At 46.5% G+C, this 16,578-nt stretch overlaps 1 protein-coding gene across 2 annotated transcripts in view; it reads right to left on the bottom strand.

Moving 5' to 3' along the window:
- Positions 1-636: 636 nt before the first annotated feature.
- Positions 637-16,578, bottom strand: part of LOC119169665 (vesicular glutamate transporter 3) — a 230,896-nt gene continuing 214,954 nt past the window's right edge. For both annotated transcript variants that reach the window (XM_075887091.1, XM_075887090.1), the window contains exons 10-12: positions 4,592-4,702; positions 2,226-2,353; positions 637-1,301 (exon numbers count right to left, since the gene is read on the bottom strand). In XM_075887091.1, the coding sequence (XP_075743206.1) occupies positions 1,029-1,301; positions 2,226-2,353; positions 4,592-4,702 (512 nt within the window). In that variant the 3' untranslated portion in view covers positions 637-1,028. The remainder of the gene's footprint in view (positions 1,302-2,225; positions 2,354-4,591; positions 4,703-16,578) is intronic.

Here is a 16,578-nt window from a genome sequence, read left to right as displayed (position 1 = left end):
CGCCCACTCTTCCACCATCTGTGCATCCCTTCCTCCTCTACACACCGCGCGCGCTTCACTCCTCCACCATCTGTGCACCCTTCCTCCTCTACACACCGCGTTCGACATCTACAATTCTCCTGATTCTCCAGTGGACGCGCATGTGGCGTCGCGCTTCGAGAACATTCAACAGCTGACAGTGCAGGCGCCGTCGTGCTGTATATATACTCAAGGTCGGCGCTCGCTCGCTCAGTTGCCGCTCGTCGGTTGGTTTGTACGGCGCGTCGACGTCCAAGGTCGCGGTGAAATGAATTCCAACGAATCCACAAACACAATGATCGACGTCCCTTCGACCATCGCCGCCCTTTCGCATACGTGTGTACGTGTTCACTCATTTAACACCCCCTCCTACAACCACGTTAACCAATTTAGCCATCGACCCAAGTAAGTCGCAATTTAACACCCCATTTCACAACCACGTTAACCAATTTAGCCATCGACCCAAGTAAGTCGCACTTTAACACCCCGTTAACCAATTATATGGTCCGCATCCTCCTCAGTGTTCCCCCGAGGGAAGCTGCGGGCAATTTTTTTTTTCTCAGGGGAAGACCACAGTGTCTAGAGCAGAAGTGGGTGATGTGCTCTATTGACAAGAGTGTCCTCGCGTAGGGCGACCGCCAGTAATGAAATGCAAAGTCTATTCGCATTCACTTCTTCAAAAGCACGGGTAAGCTTCTCAACGCGACTCGCGTTTGGTTTTCGCTGTCATCCGGTGCGACAAGCATGTATCTCTGCAACGCGCCGGTTTTGGCGATAGTCGTCCTTGATGGCTCAAGCACCTGCTCTCGCCCTGAAGCATGTCCGAAGTACTTGCTCGTGAAGGTGTACGAAGATTGTGGATCTCGTAGAGCTTGGATTTGTCCATTTAAGCTACACCCGCACTTCTGACGTCCCACGGCCTTCTTTCGGTCAAGGTAATAGGCGCGCCTGCCCAGTGTTTGCCGAGGCGTCGTCGTTCACACGGCGACAGCCTCGACATTGTCCTCGAGCTACCGTTTCACGATCACATTTAGCGAGATGCCGCCGTCGCTGACGGTCACTTCGGTGGTGTCCAGGTAAGGGTCGTTGTTGTTGTTGCCTCCGCCGCTGCTGGTCCCGTAAAGGGCATCCCCGCTGGCCGAGGGCGAAGCCCCCTCGTCCTTGGACCAGTCCTGCTCAGTGGCCGACGAGAAGACCACGAAGATCAGTGCCGCCAGGAACTGCAGGCCTCCACTGATGACACTCACGGCGTACAGTGGCGTCATGTGGTCGTGCCGAATCTTCTGCACGAAGAAACGTGAAAATAATGTCGTATTAGAGAACCTAACGACACCAACTGACAATTAAGGCCAAGGAAAGTATGGGTGAATTCTGTGCAGTCTAATTGTAATGAGGTTTATGTGGTGTCTAACCTGCCACCTTATACTGAGTCCGATGTTTTATCAACTGAGCAATAGTGACTGATACCTTCCGATTCACTTTATTGGGTGTCTATGTTTGAGCGAACATGGGAGTGTGATCCAGAGCCAAGTTTATCCATGAAGGCGAATGCTTCAATCTAGCCGTCATCACTACGCCGCGTATAAGTCGATGCGATCAACAAAGGCTGCTTTTCTTATCACTGTTCAGCCACAACGGAGACATGGTTGGCAGCGGGCAATAAGGCAAATGTAAGTGGATAGTGAAGAAAGTAGGGTTAGGAGAGCTCTCCACTGCAGGCCTTGGAAGCCAGAAAGTGCATGTAAGACCAATTATGAGGACATTTCGTTTGCATTCCGTGTCTTGATCTTGCAACATGAACAGCCACAATTATCTTTGTTTTGAGGAACAGACGTAAAACATTTGTCTGAACTGTAAAACATTTGCGTCTGAACTGAAGTGATTTGTGATCTTTGTGTAGTGCTTGAACAGTTGAAACATTCCTGTAAACAACATTTCCTTACGACTGCATCTTTTGGTTGTATCTCTCTTAGAACATGAGGAAAATTCGCGGAAATTGAAATATTTATTCATTGTGTAGGTCGTAACAGAAGGTGTACATGTAGTTATAGGTTCGAGAAATTTTATCGTAATGACAATCAAATCACAAATCTCGTTTCAGATAATATCACATCACAACAAAACAGCACATCGGTGATGTTCATCTAATAAAGCTTACACCAAGAGCTTTGATTTGCGAGCGTTGAGCATTTGCTGTTCACACTTACCCATGTGTTGAAGATGTGGTTCATCATGGGGTAAAATGTGAGGTTGCCAAGAGAGGTCATCGCTCCCGAAAGGCCTGCGATGATTCCCGCATATTGAGGGGCAATGTCCAACGGGTTCACCATATACCCTGCACCAAGAAAAAAAACATACACAACAATGTAAAGGTAAAACGAGAACGAAATTCACGAACAAACAAGTTGCAGCTGGTCAGTTGTCTTGTACAATCATCTTGCGCTAGAAACCTGACAGCTGGTCAAATGATAACAGTGGTTCATGGGTGACCGCAGGTTTTTCTCTTGGGGGCGTAAACATATGCTGTATCGTGGCTAGGGTCCACCTGAGAGTGACAAGTGCCTCTTTTACACTCACTCCCCTCCCCTGCGTAAGGACATCGAAGTTTTTCTGTCATGTTTTTTTTTTACAGCGAAAGTTGTTACAAGATCTCAACTTGGGTCACGCACTGCATCGTAGCTGTCCGCCACCGCCGCCAATGTCCGTAACAACTATCGCACAAAATAAGAAAAACAAAACCTAGTACCAAGGACATAGTGGGGCTCGAACCCGGATCGACTACGTGCCAGCCCAGTATTCTACCACTGAGCCACGCTGGTGCTAGGGCCTTGTTCGCAAACTTGCCTTAGGCAGGCTTGATGTAGGAAAAGCAATCTTGGTATTATGAGTAATAAAGCGTTTTAGAACAGCAAAAGAACAACCAGGTGTCACACAATGCAAATAGCGCAACGCGTGGGTCGTCCAATGCTCCAACCGATTACAAAAGGTTGTTCTCGATCACCTATTAACTGTGGCGCACATATACAAAACTCAGGTATAATACCTCATCGTCGTCAGCCACTGCATGAACAATTGGCGCAAATTTTTCTGTAAGTGTTTAGCGGATACCACGTTTCTCAGAAGAATGCTCAAGGATATCGAATGCCGGCCTACTACCCATAAAGTATTATTAATAACGCCATAGTGGGCAGTGTCATTGTGCTTGCAGCAGTTACTCCATGAGTGCTTAGAAAAAGCTCTAAAAGGCCGCTCTTCTAGCTTTTGATGTGACTGTGCTGCGCCTTCTGCGCAGGCCTGGCGTTTGTTGTCAACAGGGCCTCATCAAGTGTGAGACCCACGGAATGACTTTTTCCTCTCCCATGGTAGAGAGCCAAGTACTAAAAATCGTTAACCACCTTTAGCCCCATATGGACTGAGAAGGTTTTCTCCTCTCCCGTAGTTGTATTCTGTTTGATCTAAACTCTTTCAGCTAAAGTGGGTGCCGGGCAGACAAATGGTTGTTTTGCACTATGAATGCAAGGCGAAAAAAAATTTGGAAGGGGGGAGGAGCTCCGGCCCGCAGTGCAATCCCCCGTGATACGCCTTTGCTTCGAGCCAACTTTGATATGTTTAAATTCCAGGCCACATGTTTCGCTAACGTTCGGCCCACATGTTCTCATCGACTACCTACAAAGACAAATTTCGCCTCATCCCGCTAAGGGACTTACTAAAGCCGTGCAAACCTGTCTGCTCAGGCTCCATACCATGTCGTACAAATGCCCGGTCATGATGGCCGAAATAGACAAACATCAATTCAGTGCAATGTGTAAATTTTGAACTGCATTTTTTGCAATAAATGTTTCATTCGTTAATTCTACCGGCCCCATTTTATAACTGTGCCCAAAAAGTGTCGCATGGCCCCTTTAGGCCGGCGGATAATTACGTTTCCTTTTCTATTCCTCTTTTTACTGATGAGAACACCATTCCGTTTTGTATTGCAGTATATCCCCTTCTGCGGCGGTAGCTCCCTTTGGTTCGCAGCTTGTTGTTGCTAGTTGTGCCGACTTGTGGCCAAAGGACAACAATGCTGTGCTCATTAGATGAATATAACCTTCTTCATGATAAAATTGTCTCGACTTACACTCAATGTGCTGCGTATGACTGTAGTCGATCACTTTGGTGTAGGCACCATGGTTTTCGACGGACCGTTCGGCATGCCGGGTTCTACAGGCACCGTGCAAACTACTGCTTGTCATTTCTCGAAGTGAATACAGTCAAATAATTAGGTACACATTTGTAGGCTATGACTGAATTTTTCCATGTCAAAACGAACATGAGGAACTGCATAATAATAAAATATTAATTTTCACGCTAATTACTAGAATTACGCAAACTGACAGAAAACATCAAAACACTTAATTTGGTTTCTTGGAGTGTTATATTGAATGCTTCGGAATTTCGGTATGCATGAATTCAACACATTTGTAGAAAAAACATCACAGTTCGCGCCTGAAGGGAACAATGTTAAACACTTGCGTTCAAAATCAATTTCGCACACGATGCTTGTAGATGCTCAGCAATTTTCGCCACGTACCGGCAACTGCGAGCTCTCGGATGGACATGGCGAAGAAGTAGAGGACCATGGCGAAGTCCGTCGGTCCGACGTACACCATCGTCATGAAGAGGACCGCCTCCGTCAGCAAGCCTGCACGGAAAACAACGCAAAAACATCAACGGGGCCGCTTTTGTTTCAATGAGCGCTTCAACAACCACATATAAAAAGGAGACTAGCTTGTGCACCACTCTTGGCCATTAATTGCGGAACAGTTTTTTGGAAGGGAGGGGGGGGGGCAGGCTGCTTTATGTTGTCGTCTGCTCACTCGGGTAACGCAGGCCAAACCACGTGAGGGATAACCAGCTGTAGAGTGCGTTCGCGCCAAAAAAAAAAAAAAAAAAGTCTTCTCCCTCTTGCTTTTCGAGCGCCTTGACGCCAATACTAGTGCGGAGCCCTTTAAATAACACCACGTGTAAAAATTGCAAAAAAAAGAAGCAAGCGAGAAAGAGAGAAAAAAAAATAGACAAAAATTGTAAGAAAAAAGAAATAAGTTTCAAATGATGAGAAAAAAAGAAAAATTACATTAATACACAAAACAGAAAGAGAAGAGAAAAGACAAAATAACAAAAAATAAATAAGGAATGCTTCCCACTTCCGCACTTTCTTCAGGCTCGGCATCACTTCAGCAAAGCTGCCTTAATTTTTTTCTGCAGGCTACAGCTTGGTCCCGCCAAGCTGAACAAACTGTCACCATTTTGCGCAAGCACATAAGATGCGCTAAGAGATCTCTGGGGGCGTGACAGCGCAAAACAACAGTGGCACGGCATCATTGATTGTTCCAATAACGTATTGCGAAAATTTGCTGGCTAGATTGCCTAATATTTTTGAAGCTGAATATAGAAGGTCTTTATACTGCGCTCATAGCTGAACTATGCAACCACTAACCTTTTGGCAATGTTATATGCTAGTTCACAAGGAAATACTTTATACAAATTTTTGTAGAAGGTGATATTCTAATATGTTAACCAACTCTAAACATTTATCACCTTTTTTTCGTTGTTCTTTCTTTCATGTTCAAGTAGCGCTGTTGCAGAATGACGTTGTAGCGTGCTTCCATCGTTGGGTGTGCTACTAGATATCACATCTTAAGGTTTACATGAAAAAGACACGGTGTGATTATGAGAAAGTGTCGTAGTGCCTTACTCCCAATTGGTGTTAAACACGTGAGGCTCTTCAACGCGCAGCTAAGTATAGGTGCGTGGGTATTGCTGCATTTGGCCTCCTCTTTAATTGTGGCTGCTGTAATCAGGAGTAGTATCGATTGCGTACCAGTTCAGACTTTAAGGCTTAGGGTACGAACGTTGCTGGTACGATTAAGGTGGTTTGTGCAAATAAAAACAGGGCTCTAACAGGCAGGCTGTCAGAGTCCTGACCACGGTGCTCGAAAACACAAGGAATTAATGTGGTCTAATTGTATTCACAACCTGCCTAGTGGCTGGGACACTACATTTGGGAGCTTGGGGACCCGGGTTGAAACAACAGAAGCTGCAAAAATTTTTCCACTGTGATTTATTAGTTTCTAACGTCACTCCTTCAAAAATGACGTGAAGGTTTCCATTTAATCCTTGAACATGCTTCAACAGATGACGTAAAAGGGTTTCCTGTGAACGAAAATACGACTAGCTGAGATTTATGAAGCTGTGCAGTGAAAAGAAAATGGAGATTTCACGCAGCGTAGAAATTGATGCGCGCTAAGCATTCATGAAACAAAAAAAAAGAAACAATGAGATTTTTTTTTCTTGCCGCTGCTGCTGCTACTGTTGATATTGTTTGTTCTTGCTGTTGCTGTTTTTGTTGTTCCTGGTGCTCCTGTTGTAGTTGTTGTTGTTCTTGGTGCTCCTGTTGTTGTTGTTGTTGTTGTTGTTGTTGTTGTTGTTGTTGTTGTTGTTGTTGTTGTTGTTGTTGTTGTTGTTGTTGTTGTTGTTGTTGTTGTTGTTGTTGTTGTTGTTGTTGTTGTTGTTGTTGTTGTTGTTGTTGTTGTTGTTGTTGTTGTTGTTGTTGTTGTTGTTGTTGTTGTTGTTGTTGTTGTTGTTGTCAACGTGGTCATTCTTGTGGTTGCCGGGAAAGCGTTGCACATACTTATGTGCTCCAACATACGCTGGGGCGTTGTTGGCCAGCAAATCCGAGTGCCCTATAATCGAATAAAACGTGGCGTAGCAGTGAACGACTCAGCCATCCTGTAAGTACCTTTGCTATCTTCCATCCTCATGGAAGATAGCAAAGGTACTCCCTCTTTATGAATCTGGCAACGAGCAGTCTCTATTGAAATATAGACCGATATCATTGACTTCTCAATCATGCAAGATGTTAGAACATATCATTCATAAACACATTATGCTCTTCTTGGAATCGCACCAACTACTATCAAACATGCAGCATGGGTTTAGGCGTGGTTTCAGTACCACAACACAATTAGTCGAATTCACGCATGATATTTTTTTAACCTTGATCTTGGCAACCAGGTTGATGCTATATTTATTGACTTCTCAAAGGCCTTCGATACAGCACTGCATTCTAAACTTCTCGCTAAACTCGATGTCATATTAAACAATCCTCAATTGGTTAGTTGGATCTCTAGGTTTTTGTCATCTCGCTCTCAGTTCGTTTCTTACAGGTCAACCAACTCTACTGCCATTGATGTAACATCTGGAGTGCCCCAAAGGTCCGTTCTTGGGCCTCTTCTTTTTTTAATTTACTGAAATGATTTGCCTGTTTGCATCTCCTCTTCTATTCGTTTTTACGCCGCTGATTGCGTTTTATATGATGTCATTAAAACACACGCTGACCATTACCACTCGCAAGAGTCATTTGCTGGTTTTTGCGATTGGTGCAGAACCTGGCAAATGAACATTAACTTTAAAAAAACCGTACTTATGTCCTTTTGTAGTAAATCTCCTCCTGCTTTTGATTACTCTTTCGATAACCGTGCAGTAAATAGGGTTCTTGATTACAAGTATTTAGGGGTCATTTCTACTCATAATATGACATAGTCTAAGCACATTGACTACGTATGTAACAAAGCATTAAAAAAAACTAGGCTATCTACGTCGCACTCTATCTAAATCTCCGAAAGAAACTAAGCTTCTCTTATTTAAATCACTCATTCGCCCAATAGTGGACTACGCATCTGTCGTTTGGAACCCGTACAAGCAGTGCGAGATTAATAGGTTAGACGCAATTCAGAAAAAAGCTTTAAGATTCATATGTCATCACTATGACCGTGACTTTTCACCCTCTTCTACTCTTTCTTCACTGAACTTAACTTCGCTCTCTTCGCGTCGCCGAATAGAGTCATTAAACTTCTTGCATAGCATTGTGACGTCTTCGGTTAAACTTTCAAATGACAAGGACTACATAAACTTTGCACCTCAGTCAACGACAAGAAGCTATCACAACTTAAACCTAACGCCTTACTATGCTCGAACTAACATGTTCAAGTTCAGTTTTTTCCCCCGTTCTATTGAAGACTGGAATTCGTTACCTGGTACTATTCGTTCACGCCCATCATCCAATTTTCAAGCCGACATCCATGACATGCGTCTGTAACATACCCTCATATATTTGCCATTGGTGTTAGCTCTTGAGTTGCATTGTTTCTTTATTCTATCTTCATTCATGTTATTCACATGTTTGTGCACTCTTGACCTTGCATAACCACACATCTGTATTATGTTACCTGTTTAATTTTCATTCCTGTCTGTTAAAATTCCGCGTATTTTGTACACCCACTTCTGCCATAGCGCACTTAGCGCTGCAGTATGTGTAAATAAATAAATAAATAAATAAATAAATAAATAAATAAGTAAATAAATAAATAAATAAGTGAAATTACAGGCAGGAAAACAGCCAGACGCACTGCGCCAAAAAATAATTTCTGAGGCAGCAGACTTGCCGCTCTGGGACGCTATAAGACTAGAAGAAAAAAACGCACTGCGATGCGTCTGTGTTCTCGCGCTCTAAGTCTACTGGCAAGTGTTTCCCAACACGCTTAAGCCTACATCTTTGTCAACTTTGTTGTAAAAACAATATTCATACGCGTGCCTTGACGGTACCTTTCGTCAACTAAGCGGGATGTTCTGCTCATGAAAGCATTGTTACTTATCCTTTTGTGACGTATGTTACAGTTGCCCTTTCCCGACAATATTTGAAGCCGTTACATAATTATAACGTGGTATTTTGTTAGTTGATTTATAGTTTGTTAGTTCATTTTACAAAGTGATAGTTTGTTTCGCAGTTTTGTTTGGTCAACAACATAGTCAGTTGACTAATATTTACCAAAATCTGCATTGAAAACAGATAACCATATTAGCTAACGCTAGTCAATGATAAAAGTAGCGATGCCATATAACTTCCGATCGTAATCTGTGTTATTTGGTTTAATTCTTGTGCATTCACAGAGAGGCCGACGAAAATTTAGTGCGTTTGGCAGAACACCTAATATATAACGAAATACTTTAATAAACACGCAAGTAATTTGAGAGTCACAGAACACTGGCACCCTCGAGAGCCATGAAGTAACACAAACGGGTAGCTGCATGCTTTCTGTGCGAATATCTGCATTCCAGCCAACGATTTCGTCAACTGGTCTGCCGTGCGCGAAATCTATAAAGTTTAACTTTCTCTAGTACGGAACTGTGACAACAAAAGAGTCGATCACAGGTGATTGATTTGAATTGGCTTGGTAACGAAAAGAGAGCCGCCCAAGTTAAATCCCCAGGCTTTAGTGTGAGTACGAGAACAGCATTAACTGCGGCAGTGTTTAGAGCAAATGTTCGACAAATTACCGTAAGACATTATCTCATGTGGCAGAGCAACAAGCTGTACCAGTTTCACGAAGCAGAACAGATAGCCCCCTATCTACGTACGCTTAAATAAATTCTGAACGCTTTATATCACTGCACGCACTCTACTATGGGAGAGCCAGAAGCTGTCGCGGTCAGCATCCAGGTAGAGCTAAAGATGTGTTTAGAATAAGTGGGTAACGATTTAGAGAACTGGCTACTCTACTGTGGGTGAGCTGAAAGCCTTCCCTTGGGCCTCATACTTGAGGAGGCCGTGGCATCGACAAAAATTTAGGAACAGTGCTTAGGAAATTTTTATTTACACTATGTACAGAAAACAAAACTTCCATAACAATACAGTTATAGGGCACATACACTTCCGCACATCTATGTACCACGTGAAACATCACTACATTGCAATGAAGACATCATTGCTTCAATATACATGACAATGTTGGCATACATGCGCACAAGAACTCAATGCAACGTCATTATACAATGGCATAACGATGCAACAGGTGCAATGAAAGAGTTGCTTGAGAACGAAATCACAAATAACTACTCAACGGGCGCTGCTTAGCCCCCCGTCCGTCGAAAAATGAGTTTTACCCTTTCGTGTTCAACATTGACGAAAGGGCACAACAAATGCCGCAGAATCTCTTGATCCCTGAGGATAAAAATTGCCAGATCCCACGTACAGTGGGAATCGATGATGTGCGAAGCACGAATGAGAAAGGCGAATATATATATCACTTTCAATTCAGCACAACGTTGCGAGGCGGAGGTAAATAATGCCGTACATGACTTCCGTATCATGATTATCATGTTTGGATGTGTCGTTTACCTTCGTCATCTATTCACGTCACGTGATACCAAATTTAGTATATGTGGAGCTAGGGAAATTGTCGCGAGCACGCTATGGGCGTGGTGTGTTGTCGTGTTCTGAAGTGACTTTGAAAGGGGAAAAGGAAGAAAAAAAAGCGCATTTCCGTTACTGCCTCTCTCAATGGAGGGCACCTCCACAGTTCTACGCAGGGAATGGGGGAATGGGAATTAAAAAGACAGAAGAAAGGGGTAAGAGAAGGGTAGTCAAAAGCATTCGATCGCTCGTATCACGCACGCGCGCAAGAAACCCGCGATACACGGAAAGACCACCGAGAAGCTGGGGGTGAGGAGATGCGCCCGTGAAGAGAGAGAGAAAAAACAGAAAAAAAAAACACTGGACAAGTGGAAAGAAGTTAGGGCGCGCCCGAACTGATAGAGAAAAGGAGAGTGTTTTTACTCCGAGGGTGCAACGCGCCGACGAAGAAAAAAAAACTCACAAGCATTTCCCCGATGGTGAACATGGCTAAGTGCGAATACACGGGGTAATGCTATGAGGTGAACTAAAGTTAAAATCCGTTGGAATTAGCCATTGAGTCAACGCTAACTCCCCCGCCGAGAGTGAGTGCAAAGCTAACGGGGGAGAGGCACGCCAGCTGCATAGCGCCGTGACGTCACGGCGCAGTAGAGGGGTGCGAGGAGGGCCGCGGCGCGCGCAGCCACGGCGCGGCGCCAGCTGCACAGCGCGCCATGACGTCACAGCGCGGAGAGCGGTGCGGGAGCCGGCGTGGGCGCGCGCAGCCATGGAGCGGAGGGCGGAGCACGCGCAATCACGTGGTGTGTGACGTCGCTGCGCCGTTGCTACAGACGCTCCTGTCCGCTCCTCGCACCGTTGCTAGGGGATAGGAGGAGGCGCACCGCGGACGGCGGATTCAGGGTCCCTTATAAAGTGCATTCGCACTTTAAAAAAGCAGTATAGCAGCTCGGAGCAGCGTACGTAAACAGTTTTGTGGGACTCCAAGCAGGCGTGGTGCATGGCGCGATGTAACGTCGCAGGAAAGAATTGACTTTGAGTAAGCGAAAAAAAGTACGAAATAAGCGAACGCGCGCAAGAATAAAACCAGTATGCCACTCGCAGTCGACTAGGACTACCACAAAGAAGGCCAGCGGTACAGTGATGCGCACGTTTAAAAACGGGCCAGGGTGGAATTCCCGATAAGCAGGCGGTTCGTCCAGGGAGATGCCAAACTCTTCGGCAAGAGCATCAAAGGTGAGCAGGGGCACAACAGCGAGATTGAGTGGGAGCCAACTGGTAGGGCCCTGAGTGCCATAGCACTCGAAGTCCCGTAGACTCGAAGTCCCGTAGCAAGAGCACTGGGGATGTCGTTCCTGGTTGGGATGTTAGGTCGCTGCGATGTCGAGGTAGCGGGCTCAGTCGTCGTGCGTCTGGTGACGGTGACAGGAACCGGCGCTTGTGAAAAAGCGCGCGGTGTCTGCGTCACCGTCGAGCGCTTTTGGCTGACGGTAGGGGCCGGATGAGCTGTAGATGAGGGCGGGGCCGTCGTCGTTGTAGTGGGGACGACGGGCGCACTCGTTGTGGGACAAGGGGCGGCCTCCGAGGTCATGTTGCTGTATCGGCGAGCGCATCTCGGAAGGAGAGACCCTTGTTGATGGAGGCGTTGCTGCCAGGGGTCCTAGCGTGCTGCAGGGCTTGGCGGTGAGTCACGGTGCCGTCGGTTGAGGTCATGACGACCGCGGCCCTGTGATGGAGTTGCCAGGCTGGACAGCGGGGCTCGGTTGCAGGGTGTTTCCCGCTGCAGTTTATGCAATGAGGGTGTGCTGCACACGATCCTATAGGGCGTGCATGATGCCGCAGCGCAGGCACCGTTCGTTCCGATAGCAGGTGGCGGTTGCGTGCACGAAGCGGCCGCAGCGGGAGCACTGGAGGGGCCGGGGCTTATGGGGTCGAACAGGGCGCCTTTGCTTGTAAAGCAGTATATCCGGTGTGTCGGTAGTCTCAGCGAAGGTGGGGGTGAGGCAGTCGGCTCTGCGTACATCGGACACAAGGGGCACAGGTGAAGCAATGTTGTCGGCGAGGCCCTCGAATGGAATCGTTGGGTCCACTCCAAAGACCATGCCAACACAGGTGTTCAGGTAGAGTTGTTTGGCTCGAACCTTGGTCGCGCAGATCGTTTCAACCTGAAGTAGGGCAGTCAGATCGGTGGTAGGGTAGGTGTCGACAGCAACAAGGTTGCGCCGGAAATTGACCCACACTCGCTGGGTGGCTGGCAACTCCGACTGGAAGGCGGCGATCGCATCCCTCGACGTAGCCAGGAAGTTAGCCTTCTTTCCGACAGGCCGAAAGACGGTGGTGGCCGCACATCCACTCGGAGAAAGGTCGCCAACAACGTGGGGACCGTCAGAACGCGGAGGCGTGCTTGGGGGCACGCCGGGCTCACTGGTGGCGGACGCCGTTTGCTCGGCGGCCGCCGTAGTTGAAGGAGATGAGGAGGTGTTGCTGCCAGGGGGGTATCCTTCGCAGATAGCCACGCCCGTGGCAGGAGACGAGCAAGCTCTGGTGTGCGCCTTCGCTTTGATCGAAGCCAGGGAGAGGGGGGCAGTGGGATGGCTGCTGACTTTCTGCGGCTGGGTTTTTTTTCTTAGAGCGGGCTGGCTTGGATTGTGCCTGCTGCTGCTATGTTGGCACTGAAGATGATGCCGAGGCTGCCACGATGGCATCCTGCTGTGTTTTTTTTTTTCGGGTGCCTCGCTGAGGCGCCACATGTAGCCCTTAAAAGGGCTGCGCGCTAAGAGCACGGAGTGAAGATCGGGGTAAGAACGAAGATCGGGGTAAGGACGGGTAAAACACGCGTCCTTCTTGGTTGAAATCTCATCCGTCGTTGTCATGCTCTTACGTGACACGCGTGTCAGGATTAACATATTTGCATCAGTCATATCTTTCGACACCCACTGATACCACGTAACAGCAAACTTGGTATATATGGAGCTAGCAAAACTGCCGCGAGCGCATCATGAAGGGCCCAATATACTCAAATGTAGTTTTGACATGCGCGCACGCTGGGCACAGCGACGCTACGTTAGCAAAACGCGAGCACTCTATAGTCTGACGCCAAGCACTCCCGGCGCGACCAGCGTCCGTCAGCGCGGCCCGAAGGCAACCGGTGCGAAATGCGACATGCTGCATTTTGCGCCGATGCGTTATCGAGACAACACTGCGTTTCCATCTTTTCGTGACGAAGGGATGCCAGACGCAATGAAACGCGCATGCGTCGAAGCGAAGTGGTGCGGCGCGTGCCTGTGAGTATATCGCAGGAGCGGCGCCTGGCGTGCAACGGCGACGTGACGCAACGAAATGAACGCCGGCGAGCACGCGCACCACCTCACGTCGAATCTCGACTGTGGCATGTAGTCATGTTCCTATATGACCTGCATCTCATGATTATCATGTTTGCACCAGTCACATGCCTTCGTCATCTATTGACGTCACTTAATACAAAATTCCGCATGTCTGAAGCTAGCGAAACGGCCGCGTGCGCATTATGAGCGTAGCATGTAGTCGTGTTGTTACATGACAGGCATCTGATGTTTATCATGTTTGCACCAGTGTCATACCTTCGTCATCCATTCACGTCCCGTAATACTAAATTTAGTATAAAAGAAGCTAGCGAAATGGCCGCAAGCGCATCATGAGCGTGGCGTGTAGTCATGATGTTACATGACACGCATCTCATGATTATCATCTTAAGGCCTGGCGCTTGCACGCGCCATGCGATCGTGACATACCGTACCAGGTTTGCAACATGCCATGTGAACAAAACCACAGCAAGAGCTGCAGGACCATGAACTGTAAATCATGACATTCATCACATACATGTCATGATTTTCATGTTATGACTAGTCAAATATGGTCTTCATACAGTCATGTCATGCCATACCTTGTATGGTATCGATACCATTATCGAAACGGCCAGGATAGCTAAAGTCGTAGATAGATAGATAGATAGATAGATAGATAGATAGATAGATAGATAGATAGATAGATAGATAGATAGATAGATAGATAGATAGATAGATAGATAGATAGATAGATAGATAGATAGATAGATAGATAGATAGATAGATAGATAGATAGATAGATAGATAGATAGATAGATAGATAGATAGATAGATAGATAGATAGATAGATAGATAGATAGATAGATAGATAGATAGATAGATAGATAGATAGATAGATAGATAGATAGATAGATAGATAGATACGCTCAAAGTTGCCGAAGGTCGCTAAGAAATGCTTCGCATTTGAAAAGCTCCTCAGAGAGGAACGCGAGAATCTCTCGTCATATTCGGCCCAGTATCGGCCACAAAGCACGCCGGCGGCAGTTCGCAGCCAAGGCCTCGCATCGGTTTCGCCAAAGGCTGGACAGCCCCGCAACTATTTAAGCCCAGAAGCGCCTGCGCTGGAATCGGCCGCTGGACACGAATGTTCGCACACCCTGTTCCCGAAAACCAGCATGTACCGCACGCCAAAAAAGGTGGGAAACCACACATTACATTGTCGCATGTCGATTGGTCTTGACCGTGACGCAATTAGGGCAAGTGAAAGTGCGAACGACCTGCCATCGCTGCAACCGATCTCGATTGGGGAGCAAGACCCAGCCCAAACGCCAGATGAAATCCCGGAGATGTCCTGGCAACACTGCTGCAGTTATTGATTTCCAAGGGTGGTTGATTATAGATTGACGATGCTGGCACAAAGGGCCTTAGCAGAACGGCCGTTGTGTCCACCACTTTAGATTCGGCCACCTCTATCTCTGGACACGTAGCCTCCAACCATCGGTGAAATGCCAGAAGGGCTCGATACGAAGATGGTAATGCAGTTGATTTGGGACCTTGGTTAATTTGGCTAGCCGGCAGGAATACAAGCAGTGATGGTTCCAGATGGTAGCAAGCCAGTGTCTGAATGGGCATGCCATCATTGCTTTGTGTTCGCAGTAAAGTGCAGAGGCACAAGGTAGAAGCCGTGACGGAAACGTCAGGGAATGCAAAAGCACCCCCATCTCGTGTTTCAGCTAACACCGGACTTGATAATAATTCTGTGCCACCGACAAAAAAAATGAACAAGTGCAGCGTTGCACTTTCCTGGAGACGTGGAGTGGCGGTTTTACTGAATGGCCAAAGTACCAAAATTTTCCGATGTACCATTTGAGATAATTATCGGCGTTCCGTGAAGGGGAAGTCGGAATGCCTGGCTACTTCTACATCACTTTGAAGAGTTCGTATAACGGATGACCAGATGCAGTCCTGTACACCAAATGCAATGAAAGTAACGCCTATAGTATTGTATTGTTAGGCGACCACTGTAAAAGCGACGTGATGTTGATACGACCGTTAGGATTGCAAATAAAGAATTACTGGCTTTTAGAAAAATTTAAACTTGCACCGGAGATAATGCTGAAATGATGGAAAGTATCAAGACCATGCTGCAGCAACTGTTCCTTATTTACATATAGAGTAATATCATCTGCATATGCAGTGACCTTTACTTGAATGTTACGAAGTAAGGATAAGCCTCGAATCTGCGGGTCACATTTAAAGATCCTTAAGAAGGGTTCTAATGCAAGAATGAATAGAACTGGGGAGAGGGGACAACCTTGACGAACCCCACGCGTGACTTGAAAGGGGTGACTCTTTCGGGAATCCATGTAAAGGGTATTCTCCATGTGTGTACATCGCGTGAATGAGGTCAATGAACTTATACGGGAATCCGAATGCATGTAAAACATTTAGTAAGTAGCCATGTTCTATGAAATCAAAACCGTTCTCCCGATCTAAAGAAACCAACAATCCTTGCACACATGGGCTATTGATGTAATGAATGATGTCTCGTGTGAACCTCGTATGGGCGTGTATTTATCGGTCCGAAACGGAACATACTTGGTGGGGAGCGATTAATGGTGCAGCCGACGGTCTGATTCGGCGCATCAGAATGTTGGCCAAGAGCTTGTAATCTACATTAAGCAGGGCAATAGGGTGCCAATGACCTGGTCGTGTGGACATTTGGTCTTTCTTGGGGATTAGTGTTATACCGTCTCTGTGGAATGGAATGTTTAGAAAAATTGTTTTAACGATTTCGAGTACTTCTTACTCAACTATAGGAGAGCACTGAGCCGTCCCGCTAATGCAAAAGCTGAGGTTCCGTTACCGATGGTTAGCAATATTGAATTCTCTGGTGTTATTTCCGAATATGAGTGGTATGCGACTCCTCATAGGTGTTCAGCTATTACCTGAAATTTCTGCGCAGCGTAACTTTATGCTTCTTGATATTTGAAAAAAAAAGCATAT

The sequence above is a fragment of the Rhipicephalus microplus genome, chromosome 2 (assembly GCF_043290135.1).
Source record: "Rhipicephalus microplus isolate Deutch F79 chromosome 2, USDA_Rmic, whole genome shotgun sequence".
Lineage (NCBI taxonomy): Eukaryota > Metazoa > Arthropoda > Arachnida > Ixodida > Ixodidae > Rhipicephalus > Rhipicephalus microplus.
The sequence above is the reverse complement of the archived record's forward strand: the minus strand, read 5'-3'. Positions and strand labels throughout refer to the sequence as shown.